Here is a 26,397-nt window from a genome sequence, read left to right as displayed (position 1 = left end):
GTCAAGGGTTAGAAACAAGACCAGAATGAGCTGATGGGGCGGGATGAAATCCTGAGTCTAAGGGAGGCCGGCATCACCAGATAAAGACAGCTGCCCTCCATTTCTTTCTCTTGTTTTTTGCACGCTAGCTAGGGCGTTCACCATCTGTAAGTCAGACCCCCACCCCCCTACCCCCTCCGCCCCCCAAATACTTCCCTTGCAATTTTGCAGATATGCCCATTCCTTCATTTGGAATCAGAAGGGGCGGGAGACGACCGCTGTCACTCAGCACCGCGGCCCAATGGGAGAAAGGCAATCCCCGCCCCCTTACTGGGCTGTGTTGTGGGCATGCGCAGTGGGTGTCCCGTCGCCAACACCCAGCGGCTGGGAATTGTAGCTGGGGGCGCGGCGCCCGTGGGAGCCTGTTGTCGGAGGGGAGGAGGTGCAGGAGCAGGAAGCCGAGGAGGTTGCGGTAAGACGAGCACGGGAAGGGGGTCCCTGGCCGGACAGCCGAGGTCCGATGTCCCTGCAGCTGCCGCGCCTCCTTGTTTATACGCGTCGTCAGGTGGCCGTTCTGCGCTTTGCGGCAGGCGCTCGGGGGGCGGAGGGCTGGGGATCCCCAGCTCCCGGCGCGCCCCACGCCCCCCACCCCCCGATCCACGGGTGAGCGGCGCGGCCCGGCGCCTGCAGCCTCGCTGCCTTCCCGCGGCCGCCCGGGCCCCGCTCGCTCGGGCGCACCTGCGGGCTGCGCGCACCAGGGCGGGACCGGCCGGGAGCCAGCCCCCGCCAGCTCTGGAATCCCGCTTCTGCCTCCATCGAGACACGAACTGACCTCTTCCTCTTTTTAACCCACTGATTTAGAAAACACATTTTAAAGTTCTCCTTCCGGATCTGGAAGAACTGAGACTTATAGGGCTACAGTAAAGGGACCAGATACCTTTATTCAGAGGCTCATTGTGGTCGGTTTTCTGTTTGGCTGGATTAAATCTAACTTTCCTTTGATGTTCTCAATACATGTCATGAACTGGTTTCTATAAAGACGTTTAAAAACACATAAAGTATCTCAAGATGCCTCCCTTCTCTTGCTTTCTAGGTTGTTACTTTATTTAAATTCAGACACAAAGAAACAACGTTGCTTTTCTGGTCAAATGCTACTAGTATATTTTTCTCTCTTACGTTTCTTGCATTTGCCTGGCTCTTGTATGCATACATTAATTTTGTTTAATTTCCATCAATGTATTCTGACTAGAACTATGTAAAATTTAAAACCTGTACGGGATCTGGGAGAAAAGGAAATGGTTTTGAAATGCTGCTCTGTTTAGTAATGTTGGAGGTGGCCTGAGCCTCAGGGGCATAAACTGATAACAGAGTTGAACTGTCTTGTGATGTGGGCCAGCCTCTGCTTTACAGGCCACTTTGAGAAGTTAGTCTCAAACCTGTGACTAGTTAAGAATTATGCTGTAGTTTTAAAGTTTCTGTAGAAGTTAATATGATACCATATTAACTGATTAAGGTCTACATCATTTTTCTTCAACATTTTACTCCTCCTGCTCCCAGTAAAAAAGTCAAACCAAAAGTTTTGTTTGGGGTACCAGACTTTAGCTCGGTGCTGGTGGTTGAAAAGTATATAAAGCATCTGCAGTAAGTCTGGGTAAAGTTTGCCGTGATTCCATTTAATTTGGAAGTTTAGTGCATGAAAGGGTGAAAAATAATTCTTGGCATTGTGAACTGAAATCAGATAATCTAATAATTAACAGATGGAAGAGCTGAGCTAAAGAATGTGGTTCATCGCTCATAGTTATATTCCAGAGGTAGGGGTAGGTATTAAACAGTATACTAAGTAGGTCACTTTATATGGTGAGTAGCACTATGATGCAGTAAGTTAGAGAGATCAATGGAGGGACCCCTCCCCTCTCACTTCAGATCCAGTGGCCACTGAAGGCTTCTCTAGCATGTGAGGAAATGTTGCGAAAAAGGAGCCAGTCACATGGAGATCATGGGAAGAAGCGTCTTTAGACAGGAAGTGGCGCCAAGCCGGGGCCTAAAGGCAGCAGTAAGCCTGGGCCATTCAGGCTCTGAGAGAAGCCACTGGAATTCAGTGTCTTAGAAATAGTGACATTTACCCTCAAACTGGGTGTGTGTTCTTAGGAAATAGGTACATGTATTCACTCTTTCTACAAATATTTATTAAGCACCTGTTATATAGCCAGGTACCGAGAACAGAGCAGTCTACAAAATAGACTGCCTACCTCTCATTAATAGGTTTATATAAAAACTTTTAAAGATACATAGAATGTTTCAAGATGCCTCCCCTTCTTGCTTTTTAGGTTGTTACTTTCTTTAAAATCAGACGTGAAGGAAAAAAAACAACAAAACATTGCCTTTTCTGTCAAATGCTATATTTTGACAAATATATTCTTACATTTGGGGACACGGTGTGGAGGGAAATCCAATGCTTTATGCTAGTGCTCAGGATTAAGAAAGTAAAACTGACTATTTCTACTGCTTTGTCCATGCCCCAATGCTTAGTGTCTCGTCCAAGACAGAGATCTCTTGTTGCCAGTTCCACTGGCAGCTGAAAGGAAATTGGTGAGTTCCTGTAGCTGCAAAGACCATGGACACTAATCGGAGTTAAGAGTATGACGTGGAGACATGGAGGGGAGACTCATTTGTATATAGGTGTGTTTGTGTATGTGGATGGAGGAACCCCTCCCCTCACACACATACACTCAAGAGGGTAGAAGAGAGTACATAAGTAAGAAAAAGGAACATTTCCTCATCCAGTGTGTTTGTGTTGGCTGTGAGCCAGTTTTTCTAGAGCTCTAGTTGATAGAGGGAAAGGAAAAAGAAAGATGTCATTGAGCCAGGAGAAAATTTCCTCTAACCATGTAGTAGAATATTATTTGGCTATAAAAGTATTGAAGTATTGATTCATACATCAATATGGATGGACCTTGAAAACATACTGAGAGAAGAAGCCAGTCACAAAAGAACACATACTGTATGATTCCATTCATATGAAATGTGCAGAATAGGCATACCTATGAAGCTATAAAGTGGATTAGTGGTTGCCTACAGCTGGGGAGGTTGGAGAGCAAGGGGGAGTGGTTGCTTATGGGTATGGACTTTAGGGTAATGAAATGTCCTAAATGTGATGTGGTGATGGTTGCACAACTTGATGAATGTTTAAAAACACTGTTGGATTGTACACTTTAGTAGTATTATTTTTTAAAATTACAAATGTACTAAATAGTGCAATTTTTTATTTTTTTAAATATATTTTTAATTATTCAGAGAGGAAGGGAGAGGAGAGAGACATAGAAACATCAATGAGAGAGAATCATTCATTGGCTGGCTCCTGTATGCCCCCTACTGGGGATCGAGCCCAAAACCTGGGCTTGTGCCCTTGACTGGAATTGAACCCGGGACCTTTCAGTCCGCAGGCCTATGCTCTATCCACTGAGCCAAACCGGTTAGGGCTGGATTGCACACTTTAAGTGGGTAAATTATATGATACGTGAATTATATCTCAATAAAGCTCTTCTTGAAAAAAAATGGATACGTAATTTTGAGATCCAGTTGGTGGTTGGTAGATGCTTAGTCTCATTGACTCCCCAGATCCAGTCTTGTTCTGACTGCGCCCAGAGCTTCAGGTCACTGCAGGCCCAAGTCCAAAGCTGCCTGGAACTTTATTCCTGCCACCCTGCTGCAGTGGCTCTGCTGTCTGCATTGAGGTTTTAATTTACCTTTTATGAAACTGGTTTTGGGTCTACTTCGAGGCCTTGGTGAGGTACAGAGGGCCCAGAATAGATAAATTGGACCTGTGGATCAATGAAGAAGAATAGAGAGCATCAAAAAGCTCCCAGGAATTCCAGGGTGGCCAGGCACATGTCAGTGTTTGAGGCATGAAACCAGTATTGTTCCCATCTCAACAGCTCAGCTATTGTACTTCCTGCCAGCACTGACCCTTAGAACAGAAATACTCTTCTCCGCTACCAGAGTTCTCCTGTGGTTTCTTATCACAACACATTCAAACTAAACCGGCCTGTAGGGCCCGCCCTCTTCTGTGACGTTAGTTTTGTGTGGGAGCCCAGCATCAGTAGCTTTGGAACCAGAACCCTGAGATTGAATCCCACCTCCACCTGGTGGATGGGTTGGGTTACCTTCCCAGTGACTTAATCTTTATAAACCAGTTTGCTCATCGTTAAAACAAGGTGTGCTTGCCATTACCTACTTTAAAGGGGAGATTTTGAAAATTGAATTAGATAGTCTTTGTGAAATGCTTTCCCCTGCACAGACGTGCAGTAAATGTTCGGTCGTTCCTCTCTTTTTCTGTCGGTGTTGTCTCTCACTTGTCCCAGCCGTGAACCTTCTGACTCAGAGTTGACTCGGAACCTCTCCTTCCTCTGGTGATTGACACAGTGTGTTTGCTCTGTCCACATGTTCAGGGTCTACCCGCTCCAGGTTTTAGTGCTTTGCCTTTGTTTTCCATACCCGTCATACCAGGGACCCAAGTCTTATGCTTCTGTTTCATGAATTCTTTCTAGATAGGGGCAAGAGTGATATTTCCTTTCCACAGTCCCTATCAGTAGTGACCTTTTCTTCACTGATTTGTATTGCTTTTGTTGTTTTACGTGATTAACTTTATCCTTTCACCTAAAAGACAAACTTGACTTAAACAAATACTTTACCTTTATTGTATTTGCTTGCAGCTCCCAAGTGCTTCTTTAAATTTTTTTAAAAATTGATTTTAGAGAGAGGAAGGGAGAGGGATAGAGAGATACATCAATGAGAGAGAAACATACCTACTAATGGGGATCAAGCCTGCAACCTGGGCATGTGCCCTGACTGAGAATCAAACCGTGACCTCCTAGTTCATTGGCTGACACTCAACCACTGAGCCAGGCCTGAGTGCTTCTTTTAATGCGGGGCCTCTAGCAAACTCGTGGTAGACGGCTGGCTTACAAATGGACCGCCTACAACTCTGCAATATTCAATGCACACTCAGTGAAAAGATGGTGTAGGAGTAGTTGAAATTCTTTGTTGTTCACAGTCCTGTACATAGGACACCCCTTTTCATTCTTGCTTTTCAAACTCCCAGTTGTGTGGTGTGGCTAGAAAAAGAAAAGAATTTCATCTTACTTCCTTACTATAGCAGTAACCCAGCTTTGCTTCCTGTCCTAATGCTGGCCCTGGAAGAGGAGAGTTGTTCTTGCTCTATCAGGAAGATGTTTGTGTGGTGAGCATTTTACAGGGCATTGCTTTCTTCCTCGCTTGTTGACTTTGCTCTTTCAAATTTGACCTTCCTCCTTTTTGATCTCTAAAATTAGAGACCATTAATCATATGTTCCTGAGCTGTGTGTTACATTAGAGTAATGAAATTCCTGGGGGTAGCCTGAAGTCTGTATTCTGTTTAATAAATATTTAAATATCTGTTCTGTGCCCGGAATTGTTTTAAATGTTGGAGAAAGATAAATAGCATGTGGGCCCTGCCTTAAAGTTGCTCACAGTTTAAAGACAAAATATATAAACAAATAAAATTATACACAGAAAAAAGGACTTAAAACTCTTCCTTAGAGAAATCAGAGAAGTTCAAAGGGAATGTACAATTTGAACCTTATTTTGTTTAATATGTTTAACTTGATAGTGTCTTATAAAGTTTAGTTTTTTGGATAGACATAGGGGAGAGATTTCAACCCTGTTAGGTTAGTCAAGTTTGTATTTGCAACCTCCCAAATTGACTGTTTGGAAACCATAAGTCAGTAACTTTAAAAATACAACCATGCGACTTTTTGTTTTGTTTTGTTATTTAGGTGACTGCTTAGAAAACTGTATAGCCCACCAACATCTGATGAAATTAGTGACTAAGCAGATCAACCATGTCTTACACGCCAGGAACCATTGGTGACCCCACTCAGCTGGCCCAGCGCATCTCTTCCAACATCCAGAAGATCACACAATGTTGTAAGTTGAGTTTTAAATTGACTTCACTGTTTGTTTTAAATTCTTAGCTGAACGTGGTGGAGATGAATAAAAGGACAACTACTAGTGCTTGAGAGACGGAGGAGTTCCTTTAAGAAGAGATTTCAGAGGGCTAGAATTCTTTAGAATGAATATAAGAAATAATTATAGCCCTAGCCAGCTTGGCTCTGTGTATAGAGTGTTGACCTGCAGATTGAGTCAGGGCACATGTCTGGGTTTCTGGCTCGATCCCTAGTAGGGAGCGTGCAGGAGGCAGTCAGTCAGTGGTTCTCTCTCATCGTTGATGTTTCTATTTCTCCCTCTCCCTTCCTCTCTGAAATCAATAAAAATATATTTTAAAAAAGAAATAATTATATATAGAAGAGATAACACTGAACTGCATTTTTCTTTCGAGCTTCAGGCACATAATATAATTTTATTAATGAATAAAGATGTGAAAAAGTAGATACTTATGTTTGCTTTATAATTCTCTGATTCTAGGTGAGATTAATGAGACTTGACTAAGTCTCACAGGTTTGGAACTAGGCAGCACTAGCAAGTTTTGGGGTTATTTTAATTTTTTTTTTAATTCATTTCAGAGAGGAAGGGAGAAGGAGAGGGAGAGATAGAAACATCAATGATGAGAATCATTGATCAGCTGCCTCTTGCAAGCCCCCCACTGGGGATCGAGCCAGCAACCCTGCCATGTGCCCTTGACCGGAATCGAACCCTGGTCCTTTCAGTCCGCAGGCCGATGCGCTAGTCACTGAGCCAAACAGACTATGGCTCAAGTTTTTAAGGAACATATGTTTATTAAAAAAAAATCTGACTGAATATGGTTTAGGTTAATTCTGTAAAGGGTAACTATGTGGTATGTTATTCAGGAGCAGGGAGGAACTAAGGAGGGAACATTATTATCTACTCAGGAAGATATAGAACAGTGCTTCTCACCTTCCTAATGCCGCGACCCTTTCGTACAGTTCCTCATGTTGTGGGGACCCCCAACCATAAAATTATTTTCGTTGCTACTTCATAACTGTCATTTTGCTACTGTTACGAATCGTAATGTAAATATCTGATATGCAGGATGTATTTTCATTGTTACAAATTGAACATAATTAAAGCATAGTGATTAATCAAAAAAACAATATGCAATTATATATGTGTTTTCTGATGGTCTTAGGCAACCCCTGTGAAAGGGTCGTTCGACCCCCAAAGGGGTCGCGACCCACAGGTTGAGAACCTTTGATATAGAAGCTAACTATTTGGATTATCCAGATTCCTTTGCTGTACCTGTCAAAGACAGAATATTAGTAGTCTGATCCAATGTGGCATTTTATTAGAAATTATTACTCCTCAGAATGTACTTAAGACAAAAAAAAAAAATCAGTATAGCAGATTTGAGCCTATAGAATTTTTGTTTTGTTTTGTTCTTTGTTCTAAATCACAGCTAATCACCTGTCTGGATGATTCTAGTCATCTTGTGGTCACTGTTTTGACATTCTGGGCATTACCTGGGCAACACTTTTAGAATGTTAGTACAGTTTTATTCTTCAGCCTACTTCTTTAAGGCTACTCTTTTTACCAGAATGCTGACACATTGCAGAAATAAGGACTGCTTTCAGATGATCAAACTGTGTATCTTTATCTAATTATTAACTTCCCAACAATTATTACTCTACATGAATGATTTAAGTGAGATATCAGTGTGTAAATTAGACAAAGGGAGTAAATTAGATTACAGATGGTTCTAAAAGAGTGCCACTGTGCACAGCTGGGTAGAATAAATGCTTATTCTGCTTTGGAGTAATTCTTGTTTTCTTTGGCTATTATTAGAGGAAAAGGAAGTGATTAGTGTAGAGGTGTCATGTCTGTCCACAGCAGGGACCATAGGAATGGTACATCACGGATTGTTCCAGTTTGTGCCAGCGCACCAGGACTGTCTCCACCTCATTCTTCCAGCTTCTTGTCTATTCTGATGATGCTCCCAAGGGCCTCTCCTTTCTGTGGCTTCCTTGTTGCTGGTTAGAAATCATGCTGGCAGCCTCAGGCCACCTGTGTGAAAATTAAGAGAACTTACTTTAATTTACATGTTTGGAAAATCAGGACCTTTGTGTAAGAAAGGAGTCCAGGAGGCCTTCCTCCAAAGAATAGGGAAGGTATCCTCAAGCTAAATGATGCCAGGACTTCTGGGAAGAAGGAGAAATAACTGTAGTGTACTGGGATTTTAGAGGCAGTAAGCATTTAGTGGTGTGAAAGATGATCAGGTGGAGATTATGTGTGAACTTGAAAGGAGGTAAGGGTTAACTTAAATCGGGTCATGCTGCTGAGAAAGAGACCAGTTGATCCAGGCAGATGAGAAGTGGTAAATTGGGCCAGAGTTGCATATACATGGCATAGTTGATAGCTGAGTATGCTGCTGCATAGCCATTAGCACAGTTTGGAAGTGGTGATTAGATCCACTACTATTCTTGTGAAGACCCATTATATGGAGAGTGTTTAACCATTAGAAGGTACAACCACCACCTTTAGATATTTGAAGCATAATCTTATGTCTTGTGTAAACATAAGAAGCTGCCTAGCTTAGATGGAAAAGGGGCTGGTAGTGAGAAGACACTGGGAAAGAACATTTAAATGGAAGCCACTGCTGGTACTAAATAAAAAGTAGCCAAGAGATTAGTATGTGCAGAAAATACGAAATAAAACTCCAGTGTGGCTGAAACACAGCACTTGAGGCAAGAGTGACCGGAAATGAAATCGGAGAGGAGGCTGAGCAGGTCACTTAGTAGGCCTTGGAGGCTATCTGGGGAGTTTAGATTTCATTCTGAGAGGCGGAGAAGAGGCATAATCAGATCTGCACTTTGAAAAGATTGCTTTGGCTTCTCTTAGAAAATAGAGGGGGGACACATTGGCCATCATGGGTGTCTGATGAGAGAGATGTGGCTTACACCTGGGTGGTAGCAGTGGGGACAGAGAGAAATGACAGCTGTTCTCTGGAGGCAGAGCCAATGGGACTTGCTGATGAATGCAGATGGACTGAGAGAGAAAGAGGAATCCAGGATAACTCGTGGTTTTTGCATTGAGCAACCAAGGGAATGGTGAGCATGTACTGCGATGGGAAGGTCTACAGTTCAGAAGTGGAGAGAGTTTTGTTTTGTTAAGTAACTTTTGAGATGTCTTTTAAACATCTAAGTGAAGCATCTATTTTAAATATATGAATTAGGACATCAGCCCTGACCGGTGTGGCTCAGTGGATAGAGCGTCGGCCTGCAGACTGAAGGGTCCCAGGTTCGATTCCGGTCAAGGGCATGTACCCTGGTTGCGGGCACATCCCCAGTGGGGTTGTGCAGGAGGCAGCTGATCGATGTTTCTCTCTCATCAATGTTTCTAGCTCTCTATCCCTCTCCCTTCCTCTCTGTAAAAAATCAATAAAATATATATTTTTTAAAATAAATAAATATATGAATTAGGACATCAGAGTGTCATCAGAATATAAAACCATGGTTCTAAAATAATTGCAAAGGAGTGAGTACAGTTAAGAGAAGAGGACTGGGGCATTAAAAAAAAAAAAAAAAGTAGAGGTCAGGATGGCAGGGAGAAAGCAGCATAAAGAATCAGGAGTGACCAGAGAGATAACAAGAAAATTAGCATTTGGTGGATTTCTAGAAATTTTAAAAAAAAAAGTGTTTCAAGACTGAGTGAGAGCCCTAACCGGTTTGGCTGAGTGGAGAGAGCGTCGGCGTGCGGACGGAAGGGTCCCAAGTTCGATTCCGGTCAAGGGCATGTACCTTGGTTGCGGGCACATCCCCAGTTGGGGGTGTATAGGAGGTAGCTGATCGATGTTTCTCTCTCATGGATGTTTCTAACTCTCTATTCCTCTCCCTTCCTCTCTAAAGAGAAAACAATAATATATATATATATATATATATATATATATATATATATATATATATAGACTGAGTGAGGCATCATCTGTATCTAATGCTGCTGAGAGACTAAGATAAAAGCAGAGAATTGGACCTTGCAAACTGGTGACTTTGGAAAGAGTGGTCTGACATCCATATTCCAAGTGTAGATGGAGAAAAGTGGGAAGAAGGACCAAGACTTCTCAGAATCCTGCTCAGCTCTGCTTATATCCTGACCAGAAATGAGATGTAGTCACATGGCCATGCCTAGCTGCTAGGAAGGCTGGATTGCAATGTGCTCACTAAAACTGGATATTGCTTCATTTGAGAGAGAAGGGGAAAAATCAATATTTAGGCAACTGGCAGCTTCTACCATGGAAAGAGAAAGAGGATCAACGAAAGGTTGCATTTTTCCAGTCCAAAAGGGAGATTCTAGGGAGAGTATAATTGTAAAAGAAATGTCTTGAAGGCTAGTGGGGGAGGGGAATGGATCTTTAGTGTCTGGTTCGTCCACTGTACTGAGTTGTGTGGTGTAAACAGAGAATGTGGTGGGTGAAGATGAGGAGTTCCTGTCTGAATAAGCTGTTTTTAAACAAAATAGGAGGCAAAAGGCATTGGATAGAGATTGGGAAGGAAGGCTGGTGGAAGTCCATGGAAAGAAGAGAAAGTGATTCCTTGTAGCTTTGACAACTGAGAGAATTGACCTACCTTGGAAGCAGAGAAGGGTTAATGGCAGGCTGAGTATTCATTTGAGATTTGGGGTCATGAGTTTAGTGAAACCCGTCATCACTGTATTTTTTCTAATTCTGAGGTTCAGTATCTAAATGAAGGCAAGTTTAGATTTAGATAGAGTTAGTTTTTAAAAGTTTAACCTACTACCCGGTGTATGTCACTGAGCAGGGCTGTGAAGAAATCACGTGGAAGTGAAAGGCAGAAGTGTGAAATTTCAGTTCACTTTTCCCCACCTGGTAATGCTAATAATACTGGATGAGACTGAATAAAATGGTTCTTTTGCACCGCGTTTGGGTGCTCTTTTCACAGTACATTTGCATCTTGGGAATTTGTGTCTGCACAAATTATCTAGTTTTACAAAAGTAACCTAAGGAGAATATGCTGTAAATAAGGTGATACCTTTAGAGTTAGAATATGTGCATCTTTCAAGTAAAGCTGTAGTCTTCCTGAGCAGTGGGAAAGCTTACTTTTAAATTAGCTTTGCTATATATAGATTAATGAAAACTTGCCCAGTATTGGGTTGTATGGTTTAGTTTATACCAAAAAGAAGAAAAACAGCAATCAAAAAGATTTTTCATTCTTGGAGGAACCCAAGGATAACATTTAGTAAGATGGGAGTTTGGTGGGGGGTTTTTTGCTCTTTTTTTTCTTCTAGAATTTTATTCTGGCAGTTCTGTTTTGCAAAGAATAGGATAGATGAAACAAAATGTATTTAAACATTTTTTTCCCCTTAACTGATTTTTTGTTAAAAATAATGTGTAGTCTTATCAATTTGCTTTACTAGTGAAATATTTAAACCATGTTGCAGTAATATAATTTATATCGAACAAAATACTTAAATATTATGAATACTTAAATATAAAATATATTTAGACAAACATAGATTATATTAAAATAATATAACTTCTTAGGAACTTTATTGGGAATTTCTCTGTGGAGCATTTAAAATGATTAAGAAGACATTTTCATCCTGTGAGAGAAAGTGTGCTGGCGGCTGTCACAGACTCAGCAAGTATGTGTGCTCCCAGCGCTCATCCTTTGCCCACGGCATAGCGGTGTTCTCTGTGGCCGGCCCTGACACGGCGCCCAGTCTTTCTCAGTGCACCAGGCAGCAATTCCTTGTAGACTGGCGTTGGCATGTAAATTAAACTATTTGTTATCCCAGGTCTAGAAAATGATCATGAATCAAAGAAGTGGTTACATTTAGTTCCCAAGCTTTGGCATGAGATGTTTAAAAGTAACATTTTTATTAGGAGTATCGGAAACAAACTCCTGCTAGTGATGTATAGCACAAAAGTAAGCAAACCTTTGGGTTGAAATGGCTGAGTCTGCTGTATAAATAAACCCAAGTAGTAGGGTATTTTCATAGGGGTCGTTTATCTTTGCACAGACACAAACAGTATAGAAAAATTTATTCAGAACACACAGAAAGAACTCATGTTTTTTAAAGAAACAATAAATGTATTGAAATCTATCACATAATTATTGTTGTTTTTAACTTAAAAAATAGGTGTCAAATATATACTAGCATATTGAGTAGTATATTATTAGTGTACAGCTCAATGAATCACCTGTTACAACACCACACGTGTAAATAAATAGAACATTACTAGCCCCTGAAGCTCTTCTCACACTTATACCCTCTCTAAAGATAACTAGTGTCCTGACTTCTAACATGATTAATTTTCTTAGTTTTTAAGCTTTATTTAATAGAATCAAGTAATATGTTTTGTGTTGGACGTCTTTCTCCCATTGTGTTTTTGGAATTCATCCATGTGGTTGCACGTAGTGTAGGTCTTTTGTTTTCAGTACTCTCTAGTATTCCATATTCAAACATAACCACAATCAGTTCTTTCTGTTGTTGATGGACATTTGGAGTGTTTCTGGTTTATGTTTCTTTGCTGTTATGAACATTCTTGTACATTCTTTTGTTTCATGTATGTAGGAATTGGGTTGCTGGATATGTGTGTGTTCAGCTATAGTAGATACAGCAGTTACCTAAAGTAGTTGCACCAGGCTATACTCCCACCAACCAGTGATCAGAGTTTGTATTGCTCCAAATCTTGCCAAATTTGGCATCTACAGTCTTTTACATTTTAGCTATATTTGTATCTCATTGTGATTTATATTGCAATTTCCTCATTAGAATCAGACTTTTTAGAATATCACTTAGTTAGGAGAATCAATGAGACGATAGGAAAAGTTTCTAATTAGATTAGCTGCATGTGTGTGCATGCACATTTCCTGAAATCAAGTCCAAATAGCAGTGTGACTTTGAGTGAGCTATTTCACTTTCTAGGACATGATATTCTTTTTAAAATATATATATATATATATATTTATTGATTTCAGAGAGAAAGGGAAAGGGCGAGAGAGATAGAAGCATCAATGATGAGAATCATTGATCAGCTGCCTCCTGAGTGCCCCCCACTGGGGATCGAGCCCACAACTCAGGCATGTGTCCTTGACTAAGAATCGAACCCAGGACTGTTAAATCCGCAGGCTGACACTATATCCACTGAGCCAAACCGGCTACACACACACACACACACACACACACATATATATTTCCCTCCTCCCCCCTCTGGGCTGGGTTATGGTTTTCCACCTTTAACAGGCTATATTTTTAACCAAAGTTTTAAAGAATCCTGAAAACTCTTATAACATATGCAGGATTATTCTCTTTGTTATTAAGAGACCAATTGCCATATCTGGACCCATAATAAGTACTTTTAAAATCCCATAATAGATACAGTCATTCACAAGACCAGCTAGACTTAGGTATTATTTCTAAGTATTAAGAAGTGGGACAGTTGTAGTCACAGGGATTTTGGTGTTAATCATGCCAGAATTAGCCAAGTTATGAATTGGAGGAAATTAATACATAGAAATGATTAACAGCTGACCATGAAACATAGTCCTTGAGATAAAAGTTTTCCCTGTGTACCATGTTGTAGTAAGTCTTCCCATCAGTGCTAATGAGACTCTGGTATTTGAATTGTTATTTTTGTTTTTTAAGAGTAATCTGAAAGAGGAAGATACAGAGTGGCTAACAGTTAGCTTTTGGAAAATGAACAGAGTTGATCCATTGGTAATAAACTATACTCATCTGAATTTATGTGTTCAGAGTGTTCTGCTAAAATATGCAGGATTTATTACATGGTGTGTGTGTGTGTGTGTGTGTGTGTGTGTGTGTGTTTTCCAGAAGATTTGGAAAGGCAGAACTTTCTGGAGAGGGATAAAATGTTTGAACTTAAGCCCATGTTATAAAGGTTAAGAGAAGGTGACTGAAAAATATTTATGTTGAGTCTTTATGGTTTCACTTTTTAAATGCTTAGCTCTTATAGATTATAGCTGTTAGTCCAACACAGATTTGTTTAGAGTTGAAAAAATATTTGTTGTAATTAATTAGCTGCTCGTTCTGTGTGCATACTTATTTGTTAATTAGGACCAGTGCTTGGCTCTTGTCCCCATTAGGTCTTTAGGACTATAAGATGAAATACGAAGTCTATACAAATGTGAGCCCTTTTGTTACTATGAGCATGAATACAATTTTTTTCATTAGAGTCTGGTGAAGGAGACACTTGTTTTTGCATCTTAACACATGATTGCACAAAAGGGAAGCTGACGTCAACTTCTCTATTTTAGTGCCAGGGCAAGCTTTTCTTGAAAAAAATAGTTCCAGTTCTGAGCAGTTTATGAAATTTACTGGAGCTGTGTGTATTTACCTAGGAGTTGGGGATTTTTTTTCCTGTTGGTGAGCATTTTTGGATGGGAAGGCAATTTATAGAGGAAAGGGAGTTGAAGACTGTTCTTCCTCTCTTTCTCCCTCCTCCTCTCCATCTCCCTCCTAAAATGCTAGTTGATTGGTAGATAGATAGATCGATCTACTTCTAACATCACACATCTGAAAATGTTTATTGGGTTTCCTTTTTCCCCCTTGAGGAGAAAAACTTAAATAGCTTTGATTTCATTGTCATTTTCTTCATGCCTAAGCTGTTGACATTAAACAGAGATAGGTGTGGAAATTAATGTCTTATTCAAGGGAATTTTAACAAAGAGCAACAACTTCTTCTCTCTGGTGACTTTTCTCCTACATGACCAAACATGAGTGCTGTCTATGACCAAATCTGAGTGAATTCTTTTTTGTTTTATGAATTCCAACTTTAAGATATGACTCCTGGCCATGGCCAATGTGGTTGAATGTCTTCCCATGCATGCACCGAGGTATCAATTCCTGGTCAGGGCACATGCCCGGGTTTCAGGCTCGATTCCCAGTAGGGGATGTGCAGGGGGCAGCTCCCATTACTCTTTTCCTCATGAACCTGTTTTATTTTTATTATGTCTTTTATTAGTAAATTAAACACTACAATTATTCCCTACTAAAGTGTCAGCTCCCTGAAATAAAATGTCTTTTCACAGCTCTGTCTATACTATAGGAGCAGTGCCTGCCTTGCATCAGCCTGCCATAAAATTGCAATGCATGCTCTAAATTAGGTTACCCAGTGTATTTAAATTACATGTATATATTTTCAAAAAGTAGTAGCCATAGGATAAATTTTTATTTTCCTTTCCTTTGGCCTTATGGCAGCAATCTCCCCTCATTTGGTAATAAGATGCTGTCTTGTGAAATTTTTTTCCCCATCTTTTAGTCTTTATATATTTTTTCTAAGTGCCAACATTTTTTGTTATCTGGTCCATAATCTCTTCTATGGCAGGGAGTCATGTCTTTATACATAATTGTATTCCTCAAGAGCTTTGCATGCAGAGGCTGCTAAGGCTTGTTGGTTGACCAAGGCCGGAACAGAAAATTTTAGAAAGGAGAATGCTGTGGTGCCAATATGTGACCCTGGAAGGAAGGAAGACAGTTGAATAAGATGGGCAGCTGTCAGATGTCATGCCCTCAATGTACAAGTACCTCAGTAAAGAAGAAGCAAAGTGTATAAAGACATCTTAAGGGAAAGGCATGTTATCCTTTTGTGAATTCAGTTCTTAAAAGGAAACACATATGAATGTGAACAATGGAAAGAGACAAAAGAGGAATGAGCAGGGTAAATAGAGCACACGATGTAAGTAGATACATGCAGCATTTTGAAAGTACTAGCACTGGAAGCACTTCCCCCAGGGGGCAGCTAGGTTTGCTGCTCAAATACTTGTAGGTGGAAGAGGTTTCGCCAGTTCTCATTTTCATCTCTTTGATTATTTTTTGTTGTTTTTCACCAATTACTGAGCAATATTTTTCATTAAAGAATAATTGCCTTTCATACTTACTCCAAACTGGGATTTTAAAAAACAGTTTGCTTTTAATTTAGTTTGCCTATCAATTAACTTGGGAGAACCCTAAGTTCCTACAAGTAGTGCTCTGTAAGTCTCTCCTCATTCCTCTGGTTTCCACTTCACCAGTGCCTCTTATCTGGCCATCTCCATGAGTTCTTTTGTGATCTTCTTTAGAATTGTGGATGCCTCATTGAGTTAAAAAAAAAAAATAGTGGTACTATTTTAGGTTATAATTTTTACCTTAATCTGCTTTGTGGCAACATTTTTTTCCTGCTGTGTTTTCTTTGTAGGGAATTTGCTATGCTTTCCTATAATTTTTTGATATATTTCGTGTGTGTGGTTATATCTGTTCTTTTTGTTGTTGTTCAGGAGCATGAGTTTGATGTTCTGGCTGTGGGGGGAGGGGAAGTGCCCAGTCTCTCTGCTCAGGGTCTCCTTTCTCTCTGCCCTGCATGAGGCCTGTTTCTTTGCCCTGCTTCTCAGAACCCAGTTTGGTGTAGGAGAGCTTTCCCCTCCATTGGCCCCAAGATACACAGCCACGTCTTCCTGAGGAGTCTGCCTCCTTCCCCTTTCCACCTCCCCCAGCAGAGGACCCCGGTCCTCCCAGCCCTGCTCCTGGTCCCACTTAGGGTGTGATTATGTTCCTCTGGAAATGGGCATTTGCTGGTGATACCTTGCCGCTCTGCCTCCCCCTCTCCGCTCTCAGACTCCCCTATTTCCTACCCCACCCACATGGCTTCCCACACAGGATCTGCTCTTTTCTGTTGCTTTTGGCCACGTGTACACATTTTTGAGAATTTTGTTGTCGTCTTAATTTCTCTGCAAATATAACTTTGATAGATCCCCCAAAACCTTCCCCCCCCCCCCCCCATGTTCTGTATGGCTTCAGGAAGGAAGATTCAGACACAAACTTCAACCATGTTCCTATTGGAAGCAGAAACCCATTTTCAGTGTTTTAGCAACATCTGAGAAGCACTATTTTGCTAAATAGCCCTGATCAGAAATTAGGACTAAGGTAGCGGTTTGAGAATCGCTGCTGCCGCCATGTAAATTGGAGGTGAATTTCATGACGTGGCCTACCTTTGGCTGCTTTTGGAGCTGAAAGAGTTATTGGGCCAAGCTCACCAGGGAGGTGGGCGAAGGGTTGTGGGGAGGGAGGGGTCAGGAAGGTTGGAGAACTAGAATGAGGCTTCACCTTACCCCACCCACCCCTTTATCGAGATCCTTTTATTTTTTTTTTTTAAGGATTGTTTTCCATTTTAAAACTATGAAATAGATTTTATATGTTCTGCCATAAACAAAAACAACCAATAAGCCAGGACTCCACATAAGCCAGCGGTTCTCAACCTGTGGGTCGCGACCCCTTTGGGGGTCAAATGACCCTTTCACAGGGGTCACCTAAGACCATCGGAAAACACATGTATAATTACATATTGTTTTTGTAATAGCAATGAAAATACTTTTATGGTTGGGGGTCACCACAACATGAGGAACTGTATTACAGGGTCGCGGCATTAGGAAGGTTGAGAACCACTGAAGCAAACTGAGAACAGCTATTTTCAGAATACGTGATAAACTGTCTTACAAACATAAGCTGTCTGGTTTTTAAAATATAACTTTTAAAAACTCAGAGGTCTTCAGGTGGCACATACCAGACAACTTGGAGGAGGAAACAGAATATGTGGGTACGATTCTCACATTGTTGAAAACCTGGTTTTGCTGAGAGCAAAGGTCTGTTCCATGACTCCTGAGTTTATATAGGTTGGCTTGTTGTTTCTTTCTCAAGAAAAAAAAAACAAAAACGTAGGAAGGAGGAACCAATGACTCGAGAGACAACGCGGGGATCCTGGCCAAGAGTTTCCTTTCAGACACAGGTTAGGAGCTGCTTTGCCAAATCCTGGCCCGTGCTCACTGCTCACACAGGCCACCTTCTCAAGGGGCCCCTGGCTGCCCGGGTCTTTGTTACTTCTGATTCCAGACCCTCTCAGAGCAGGTGAATTGAGCAGGTGCATGAGGTCAAACATTAGGACTGAATATCTCTGCTGAGATAGAACTTGCCATGTCCTGGCTGTCTCAGAAATCGAACTATTTTGCCCAGGCAGTCAAATGACTTGTTTTTGTACTTTATTTTTAAGAACCATGCCTTCAGATTTAACTCTTTATTAACCTACAATAAGTTTAAAATGCCCTAAATTTCTACTGTGTTAATAACCTCTCTGGCTTCTACCTTTGAAGTGTCTGGGAAGGACACAACGAGGAATTTGAAATTGAATGTGTCCTAAATGTGGAATTGCTTCGTGGCGGCAGCATCTGCCTTCGCGGGCTGGGCAGGCGGCACAGCAAACCAGCGGGCGTGGCCCCTGGAGGCCCTGGTCCACTCGAGATTCATCCTTTGGAAGATCTGCATCTTCCTCGCCACCCCTTCTCTCCACAATTTGCGTCAGTTCTTTTACCCGCAAAGAAGATAAGCTCCCTGTTCGGGTCACGAGATGGAGCATGAGATAGCCTATTTGGAAAAAAGCCTGTAATTCTTTCAGATTCTCTAGGGAGTTTTCTCTGCTTGTGTGCCTTTTAGAATTATAATGCACCTTTTTCTTGGACTATGAAATAGACCAAGTTGACTTGATTTTTTTTCTTAGGACCGTTTTGTATTGATCTTTTTCTTAAGCTACTGATACAGGTATTTACTTGTGATACATTTTCCCATGCACCTAGTACCTTGTAACAAACCTAACCTAATGATTCTCTAATTGTAGTTAACTTGACCCATTTTAATATATATATATAGAATCTATATACATAAAAGGCTAATATGCTAACTGCCCATCAGGGTAATGACGTCAGCTTCCTCTCCCTAGCAACTAGCCTCCTTGGAGTTTCTTCAGCCCAGGAACACAACTTGCTTTATAGCCAGGTAGAAACATTTTAAATTGTAACCAAATGTCTGTGAAGTGTTTTCCCCTGCCTCATCTCATTTGATCCTTACAGAAGTTCTGGAGTAGGTAGATAGGAGACTCAGTGAAATCCTATTTTCTTTTCATTAGCCGGAAAACGGAGATTTAGAAAGTTTACAAACTTGACCCAACTGAAAAAAAGTAAGAAATGGTGGACCTTGAAAATGACTTCAGGCTTTCTCACTGCGCAGAATATAGTCAGACACTGCTACAGTTAAATATTTCACTCTTTGTTCTCCCTGCGTGATCTATAATAATAATTTGCTTCGTATTGATATTTATTGCTGTGTTACTGACAATTACCTGAAAGAGAAGTTGGGGTGCTTCACTGGGCTGGAAAAAGTTTAGCTACATCAGAAAGCAGGTCTAATTAAGCAAGTTTATTCTATATCTATAAAAGGCTAGGTTGACTTGCACATGCGTGATACACATAAAGCTCTCGCTGACGCCAATCGCACGCATGTGTTTTGATCTGTCATTGTCAATCGTGAATTTGGTTGACACTTCTATTATAGAGAAAGGGTGAATAGTGATATTAAAATATTCCTTCTAATTAATTTCCTTTCAATGTGCACAAATTCATGCACTGGGCCACTAGTCTCTTATAATACTGCAAACCACTGTTTAAAACAGGTAGAGGGTTTGATAGGTGAGAAAAGAGTTGAGTGTAAAACAGAGTTTGTTTCTTTTAATATTTACTTTTTTTTTTCCTAGTTCAATTTCAAAACTTGTCAGGTAGCGGACTCCTGCCTCCTAAATATGGGGTGTAACTATCTTGTGTCAATTGATATCTACCATTATCTCTACAATTGTTGTAACTGGGAGTAAAGTTATAGTACCCTCTTGAAGCATGGCTCACATTAGTTAGTTATGTTAATAAGAACATTCTTACTCATTTCTGACTTCAGGAGAAAAACAAACCAGTTTATACTGTTAGCTCTCATTTATTGAGCTCTCGCTAGAGCCAGGTCACATTACATAGCCTTCAACACCAACTGCTGCCTCAGTTTTATGACACAAAAAATACTTGCCTATGAAGCATTTTTTAAGTATTCCACTAGATGGCAGCAGACCCTCGTGGAACAGAATGGGTCTTCAGTCCTGAAGCTCTGCAGATTCCCAGAGAGGGACTGTTTTTGTTTTGAGGAAATAGCAACGCACCTTTTCTGGATGTTAGTATGTATGGGAAATAGTGTTCTCTTGATTTTGTGAAAAATGTAAGATATTCTCTAAAGTCACCTCTTTAGAAGTGAACAATGTAAAAATAATTTGTTCATTGTACCGTGCAGAGGTGCATTTTGATCTGATCCTGCCTCCATGGATTATGTGAATTTTTTTTCAAGAAACTGTTTATGGTTATGTAAAGAATATGTTCCTTAAGTTTCATGTTTCAAGAGTTTTCTTTAAAGTTGGACATACAGCAATTAAAGTTGAATATGAGTATCCCATAAATTCACAATACCCAGGCTAGATAATAAAGTGAAACCCATTAGACTTGCTATGGAGAAATAGGAGTGATTATCCATTTTTCCACATCACTATACAGTTTGTCATCCACCTAGAAACTTCTTTATTTGACTGTAATTGCTGCTCTATAGCTGGAAACAGGTGCAGTTTGTATTAGTACTTTTCCCCTGAGTAGCCATTCCATGTTTCTCTGCCTTCATTCAACACTTTGACTGTTTCGAGTGATCCAGACTTTCAAACCAGGGTCCCCATTGCTCCGGCTCACCTGTTGTGTGACACTCACTGCTGTGGTTAAAGATGGCAGTATTCCCTCCAGCTGCTCTCTAAGATTGAAGTTCCTTCGCCTCTCATGTTGGTATGAGTTGGTATACCCTTACCTCCCATTGGCAACGACCTCAGTCAGTGACATTATACTGTCCCGGCACCAAATGGACAGATGCATTCTTCTACTCGGGTGAAGACATAGTTGTATTTCTGACTTGGATATTGTCTCTGTCACCCCCAGAGATGGACGAAAATTTGCCGTGGGGTAATTCGGTACACAATGTGAAATATTTGTCTTCAACTTTCACCCCTTAGTTCCCAAATCTAAGTTTTCTTTCTGGCTGTGGGTGAAACAGCACCCTGGAGTGGTTATCCTTTGAGAGCATAATGATCCTGTGGGACAGCTTTCGAAAATACACTCTCCCGGGCGACACCATCATTGAGCCTCATTAGGCCATTAAACGTGCTAGCTCAGCAGGTTCTGGATAAAGGGAACTGGCAGGGCCATGAATCCCTGTGTCCTTGGGAGATCTGTTCATTTCTTTTTCGCTGTAAAGTAAGTGTCTTGCTCAGAAGCACTAGTGTGTGGAATACCATGATTGTGACTGATACATGGACTGGGAACCTGGTAGAATCTTGGAGTGATCTATAGTGCTACTGTTTCAGTTAATATAAAATTCTGCCTCCACTAAGGTGGAAGGGGTATAATCATCTTGCCACTGGGTGGCTGCCTGATACCTCTAAGAATGATGTTATGTCACATATTTCCATTTGCTTGCTGTTGCTACAAAGTGGTATGCAGCATTGCCGGTAATCATGTTAGTGTGAGAAAGGGGAAGTCCACGTTGATGAGCCTATATGTGGCTTTTATTCCTCCATTCCTAGTTTTTTTCCCATTGAACAAATGCTATAGGAAGTGGGGTGAGGGACAAACTGACTGGCATACATAGAACAAAATGAAGTAAGAGATATACCAATGAGACTACATAACACCTAATGCACAGTGGGCAGCTCAGGTCGCTTGGTTACCTGGTATACCATTGTTTGCTTTTAATCCAGGGCTCAGTAGCAAGATCAGAACTCTTCCTCAAAAGGATAAATGGGTTTGCCAAAGAGAGCATGATTTAGCCTCAAGATTCTAAGGGACTCCTGTGGGTGTGTTTTTTTTTTTTTGTTTTTTTTTTCTATTGGGACTTAGGACTGGTTTTATACAGCATCCTGGTAATAAACAGGCATTTCAGTTACCATTGGATCAATGGGGTCATTAAAGCCAAGTTGTGGAGCTACTTGTACTAGCACTTGAACTAGCTGGATTGCAGTTTCTTTGGGGGAGTTGAAGCCAGAGCTGGCCACCTTTTGGGGCATTCAGTAAAATGGGTTGGGGCAGCATAATTCTCACCAAGCGCTGTTCCCTATTTGTATTGAGACTAAAGAAAAGCAGTTTGTCATTTTGCTTTGCAGGAGTATGTCAACAATCCATACAGATTAAGGGACCAAGATTCATTCTTTACTGAGGGCCCTATATTTTCATGAAATTTATCTTCTACCTGTTGGCATACTTACAACCTTCCCTGGCCCCTAAGTACATGTTGCTTCTTGCTTTTCAGATCCTAAAAGCAGATATAAGCATTGTGTTGCCTAGTGTGGTGTCCTAAAGGAGGAGATGATCGATATCCTTGAAAACCGCTTATACTACAGAGATGTGAGCGTATATAAACCAAGATAAAACTATTAAGGCTCACTGCTCTTCTGTTCAACTGAAAGCATACTCCTCTCATGTTTTCTTTTTTTTTTTAGGATAGAGCAAAGTGAAATTAAGTGGTATCAGCAGGTCTATGTAAGATAACAGAATTTGTGATGGTCTGTGGTAAATGTCCCATTTTGAAGAGCTTGTCAGTTGGAGTCACTACCTGACTAGGGTTCTGCTAACCATCATGACTAATCTTCTGCATCCTCCAGGCTGACCAATAAATGGGAATGGGAGGGGTATCACCACTCTCAGCTTGTCAGGTTTTTGGTGGCGTTTCTGAGCAAGGACATAGGAACTGGAGTTGTTCTTGGTTCACCATTTTGCTAGAGTGCAGAGCCACCAGGGGCTTTCAATGTTCTCTTCCTTTCCCTAAAACCTGTAGGCAGAAAGCATTAAAACTGGGGCTGCTGAGTCTCTGTTTGAAAAAAATAAACTAGGGGAATAACCACTTGGGGTATTTAGGCTCCCACTGAACTTCTTTTTTTGGTGGGTGATAGCTTTCCTTTTATTTAATATTATTTTTTTCAATTCCTGTTTACATTCAGTATTCTGTATTAGTTTCAGGTGTACAGCACAATGGTTAGAAAATCACATGCTTTCTTTTTCTTTAATTTTTTCTCACCTGAACATATGTTTATTAATTTGAAAGAGAGAGAGAGAAATCGATGTTAGAAACATGGATCAGTTGCCTCCCGTACTCACCTTACTGGGGATCAAACCCACAATGTAGGTATGTGCCCTATGGGAAATCTTACCCACAACCTTTTGGTGTATGGCACTCCAACCTGCCCATGGCTTAATATGACTTTTTAAAAAGACAAGAACCCTCTAGAGATGAGGTAAATGCCTGCCTTTATCCTATAGAGGTCTACATTTCAATTAGTCTGACCAACATACGTGAAAAAAACAAAAATAAAAAACAGCTTTAAACCTCTAAAAGATATTCCAAGAACATCTGTTGAGGTAAAAAGAAAATATATAACTAATTGCAAGCAGCCATAAGTTAAAAACGGCAAACAAGAATTCTTTACCTTGCAACAGAAAAATCTGCCAAAATAAAAGCAAAAGAGATTCCTTTGAAACTAGCTGGGTGGTTAACAATTGCTATATGCTGTATGATTCCTCTTCAGTATTTACACTTTCCAACTCTGATTTGAAAGTGTTGGTCATTACGTCATCCTCAGTGAACAAAAGTTATCCTGTGTTTTGGAATACAATCATTCCCTTTATCCCATAAATAAATAATGGCCATTTAAAAGCATTTACGCTATATAAGTAAACCACTTATTTTAAATGAAAAGAATGGGTGAGTTGGATTGTTTTTCTCTAGTTCTTAAGATGGATTTTCAACTTATTTCTACTTGGCATTTCGTGTATACACGTCAAACTATGTAACCTCCCCTACTGTGAAGAGCCTTTTTTTTTTTAAATTGCATTGGTAATAGACTTCTGGTTTGTGAGCTTAGCATGAATTTTAAATCCCCAATTTTTAACTTTTTTAAACATATAGAAAAATAAAAGTATAGTATAGTGAGATTTTTATGTACCTTCACCTGGATTCACCAATTGTTGAAATTTTTCAACATTTGTTTACTATCCCTCACTCCAAATTCAAATTCTTCAATTGTCCCCACAATTTTTTATAGCAATTTTTTTCTGATTTAGAATCTAGTGAAAAATCACATTACCTTTTGCATGCTTTATTATTTTGGGCTCTTCCATTCTTTAATTTAGAAAGCTCGCCTGCTTTTAATTCTTTTCCTTTTGTGGCATTGACATTTGAAAAGTCCAGGCCAATTTTTTTGTAGATTATCCCACAATGTAGATCAGTCTGATTCCTTTCTCATGATTAGATGCAGGTTAAATATTTTGGCAAGGTCCTATTGTGACTTTCTTATCACATTGTCAGGAGGCTCTTAGTGCCAGTTTGTACCATTGGTGGTGCTAAATGTGATTATTCATTTTAAGCAACAAATTTACCTATGATAAGTTAGCTCTTTTATAATTAATGCCATCTATGTGGTAGTAATTTCAGGTCTTGTGAATGTCCTGTGGTTTTCCCATCCTTTGATGATCTGCTTGAGTCACTTATTACAGAGTAATTGAAAAATGATTTCTTTCTAATTCTTTATTCCTCCCTTGTTTATTAACCACAATTCACTTACTTTATATTCCAATGAATTGTGTAATTGTTGCAATTATCTTCCTCACAATTTTTAAGTGAAAGTCCGTGTGACATTGCGCCAAATGTCCTCATGGGAGAAGGAAGAATATAATACTTTTGGATCGTAAGTGCAATTTGCTATGTTAATGCCCCCACACAATTTCCTCTTGAAAATTGATTCATTATCACTAATTAGATTCAAATAAACCATTTACTTCACTTTTTAAACTGGTTTCTATATTTATCTTTTTTTTTCTAACTCTCAATTGCTTATATTAATTGTTGCCCTACCATCTGTAACAGTTATGCATTTATTTTCCATCATAATAGCTGTGGAAATACAGAGGACACTGAATCAACTTGGAACACCTCAAGATACTCCTGAATTGAGGCAACAGCTGTAAGTATTTAATTAAAGAAAAAGAAAAAGGAAGAATGGGAAAAATAACTGTTATGTTCCTTTCATAGTGTGTAGTGTTATGCTTACTGGATGAAACAATGGGAAATTAATAAGGTATTTCTTCTCCCCTATTTGTACCAAGCTTTTGTGTAAGTTTTTCCCTATCCAGAGTAGGCAGATGTTTGTTTGTTGTTTTTTAAAGATATGGCTTACCATATCAAAGCAGGACTTTATTAGTTACTTTTCTTATACTTTTTTTCACTTTCCAGTTTTATTTATTTTAAAAATCTTTATTGTTGAAAGTATTACATATGTCCCCTTTGTCCCCCCCATTGACCTCTTCTAGCCAGCCCCCTGCCCCAAGTGTTCACCACCCTATTGTCAGTGAACATGGGTTTTCTTATACTTTTTAAATAAGTTGTTTTTTTTATGGCTTTTGAAAACTAGTACTCTAAGCTTCTCTGTGTGTGTGATTTACTTCCCATGGCTATCCATCCCTACAGTGCTACAGTGACCAGATTTTTATTTGGTTTAGATCGAATACGTATCCAGTATGAGCTATTCCCCAAAAGCTTATACCAACATACTTGAATTTCAGGAAGCATTAGTCTCTGTTAAAAAATATAACATGTTTATATAATACATATTTCAGTAAATTAATATGCTGTTAGAAGAACAGCAGTTGTATTTTGTGGTGTTATAGATTTTACAGAGTGTTTTCTTATACATTTTCTCATCTGAACCTTATAAAATTGGGGTGAAATAAATCAAAAGAACTATTTTCATTTTGCTTATAAGGAAAACATGTCCACTTGGGGTTTGATGATTTGCCCAACATCATTCTGAACGTGAGTTTTAAATCTTAGCTCAGCACAGACACAGCTGCAAATTTCAAGTAACATATATGTAATAAGTTACATGCCAAACAACATTGGCTCTGAAGGAAAAAATGAGGAAGAAATTAAAAGATAGGTAATAATAATTCCCATTTCTTATGAATTACAATTTGAAGAATTTACAGTTATCTCTAATTTATATTGTACTTCTCTGTTGTGTATAAATGTCAGAGTGGTAAAATGCCCTAATCTAAATAATAAGCCATCACTTATTAGAATGAAGTAAAATGAAATAGAAACACATAATTCTTAATAGTTATAATATTTTGCTAACATTAAAAGCAGAGATTCTGAATCTGTAGATATCATTAAAGTGTTCCTTTTAGAATTTTAGTTATAAGACTTTTTCTAAAGATTTAAAAATAGGGTACTAAGGAAATATTTTCAAATAGGTATTATTCTTAATGGTCAAGTGCAGATATCTGTATGTAAACATATTCTTCTTTAGTATCGTGTTATTTTAAAGGATCCTAAGTGGTGACTAATATGTGCTTAAAATGAGAAATGTCATATAATATGTATGAGAGGTACCGATGTTGTAATTTATAAAGCATCACATGAATACTAATGTGATGTTTTTTAGTGTCATGTTCTTTAGTTAGAAATCTTCTAACTTTATAAGCTAGCTAGCAAGTTGGTTGTAGATAC

The 26,397-nt window shown here is 39.7% G+C and overlaps 1 protein-coding gene across 3 annotated transcripts in view; it reads left to right on the top strand.

Annotated features, from left to right (window-relative positions):
- The first annotated feature begins 320 nt into the window (after window positions 1-320).
- The window catches only part of STX7 (syntaxin 7), a 38,976-nt gene continuing 12,899 nt past the window's right edge, over window positions 321-26,397 (top strand). For all 3 annotated transcript variants that reach the window (XM_036316930.1, XM_036316931.1, XM_036316932.1), the window contains exons 1-3: window positions 321-451; window positions 5,793-5,943; window positions 24,784-24,853. In XM_036316930.1, the coding sequence (XP_036172823.1) occupies window positions 5,859-5,943; window positions 24,784-24,853 (155 nt within the window). In that variant the 5' untranslated portion in view covers window positions 321-451; window positions 5,793-5,858. The remainder of the gene's footprint in view (window positions 452-5,792; window positions 5,944-24,783; window positions 24,854-26,397) is intronic.

Source organism: Myotis myotis, unplaced genomic scaffold (assembly GCF_014108235.1).
Source record: "Myotis myotis isolate mMyoMyo1 unplaced genomic scaffold, mMyoMyo1.p scaffold_m19_p_7, whole genome shotgun sequence".
Lineage (NCBI taxonomy): Eukaryota > Metazoa > Chordata > Mammalia > Chiroptera > Vespertilionidae > Myotis > Myotis myotis.
Note: the sequence above shows the minus strand (reverse complement) of the source record. Positions and strands in the feature narration are given on the sequence as shown.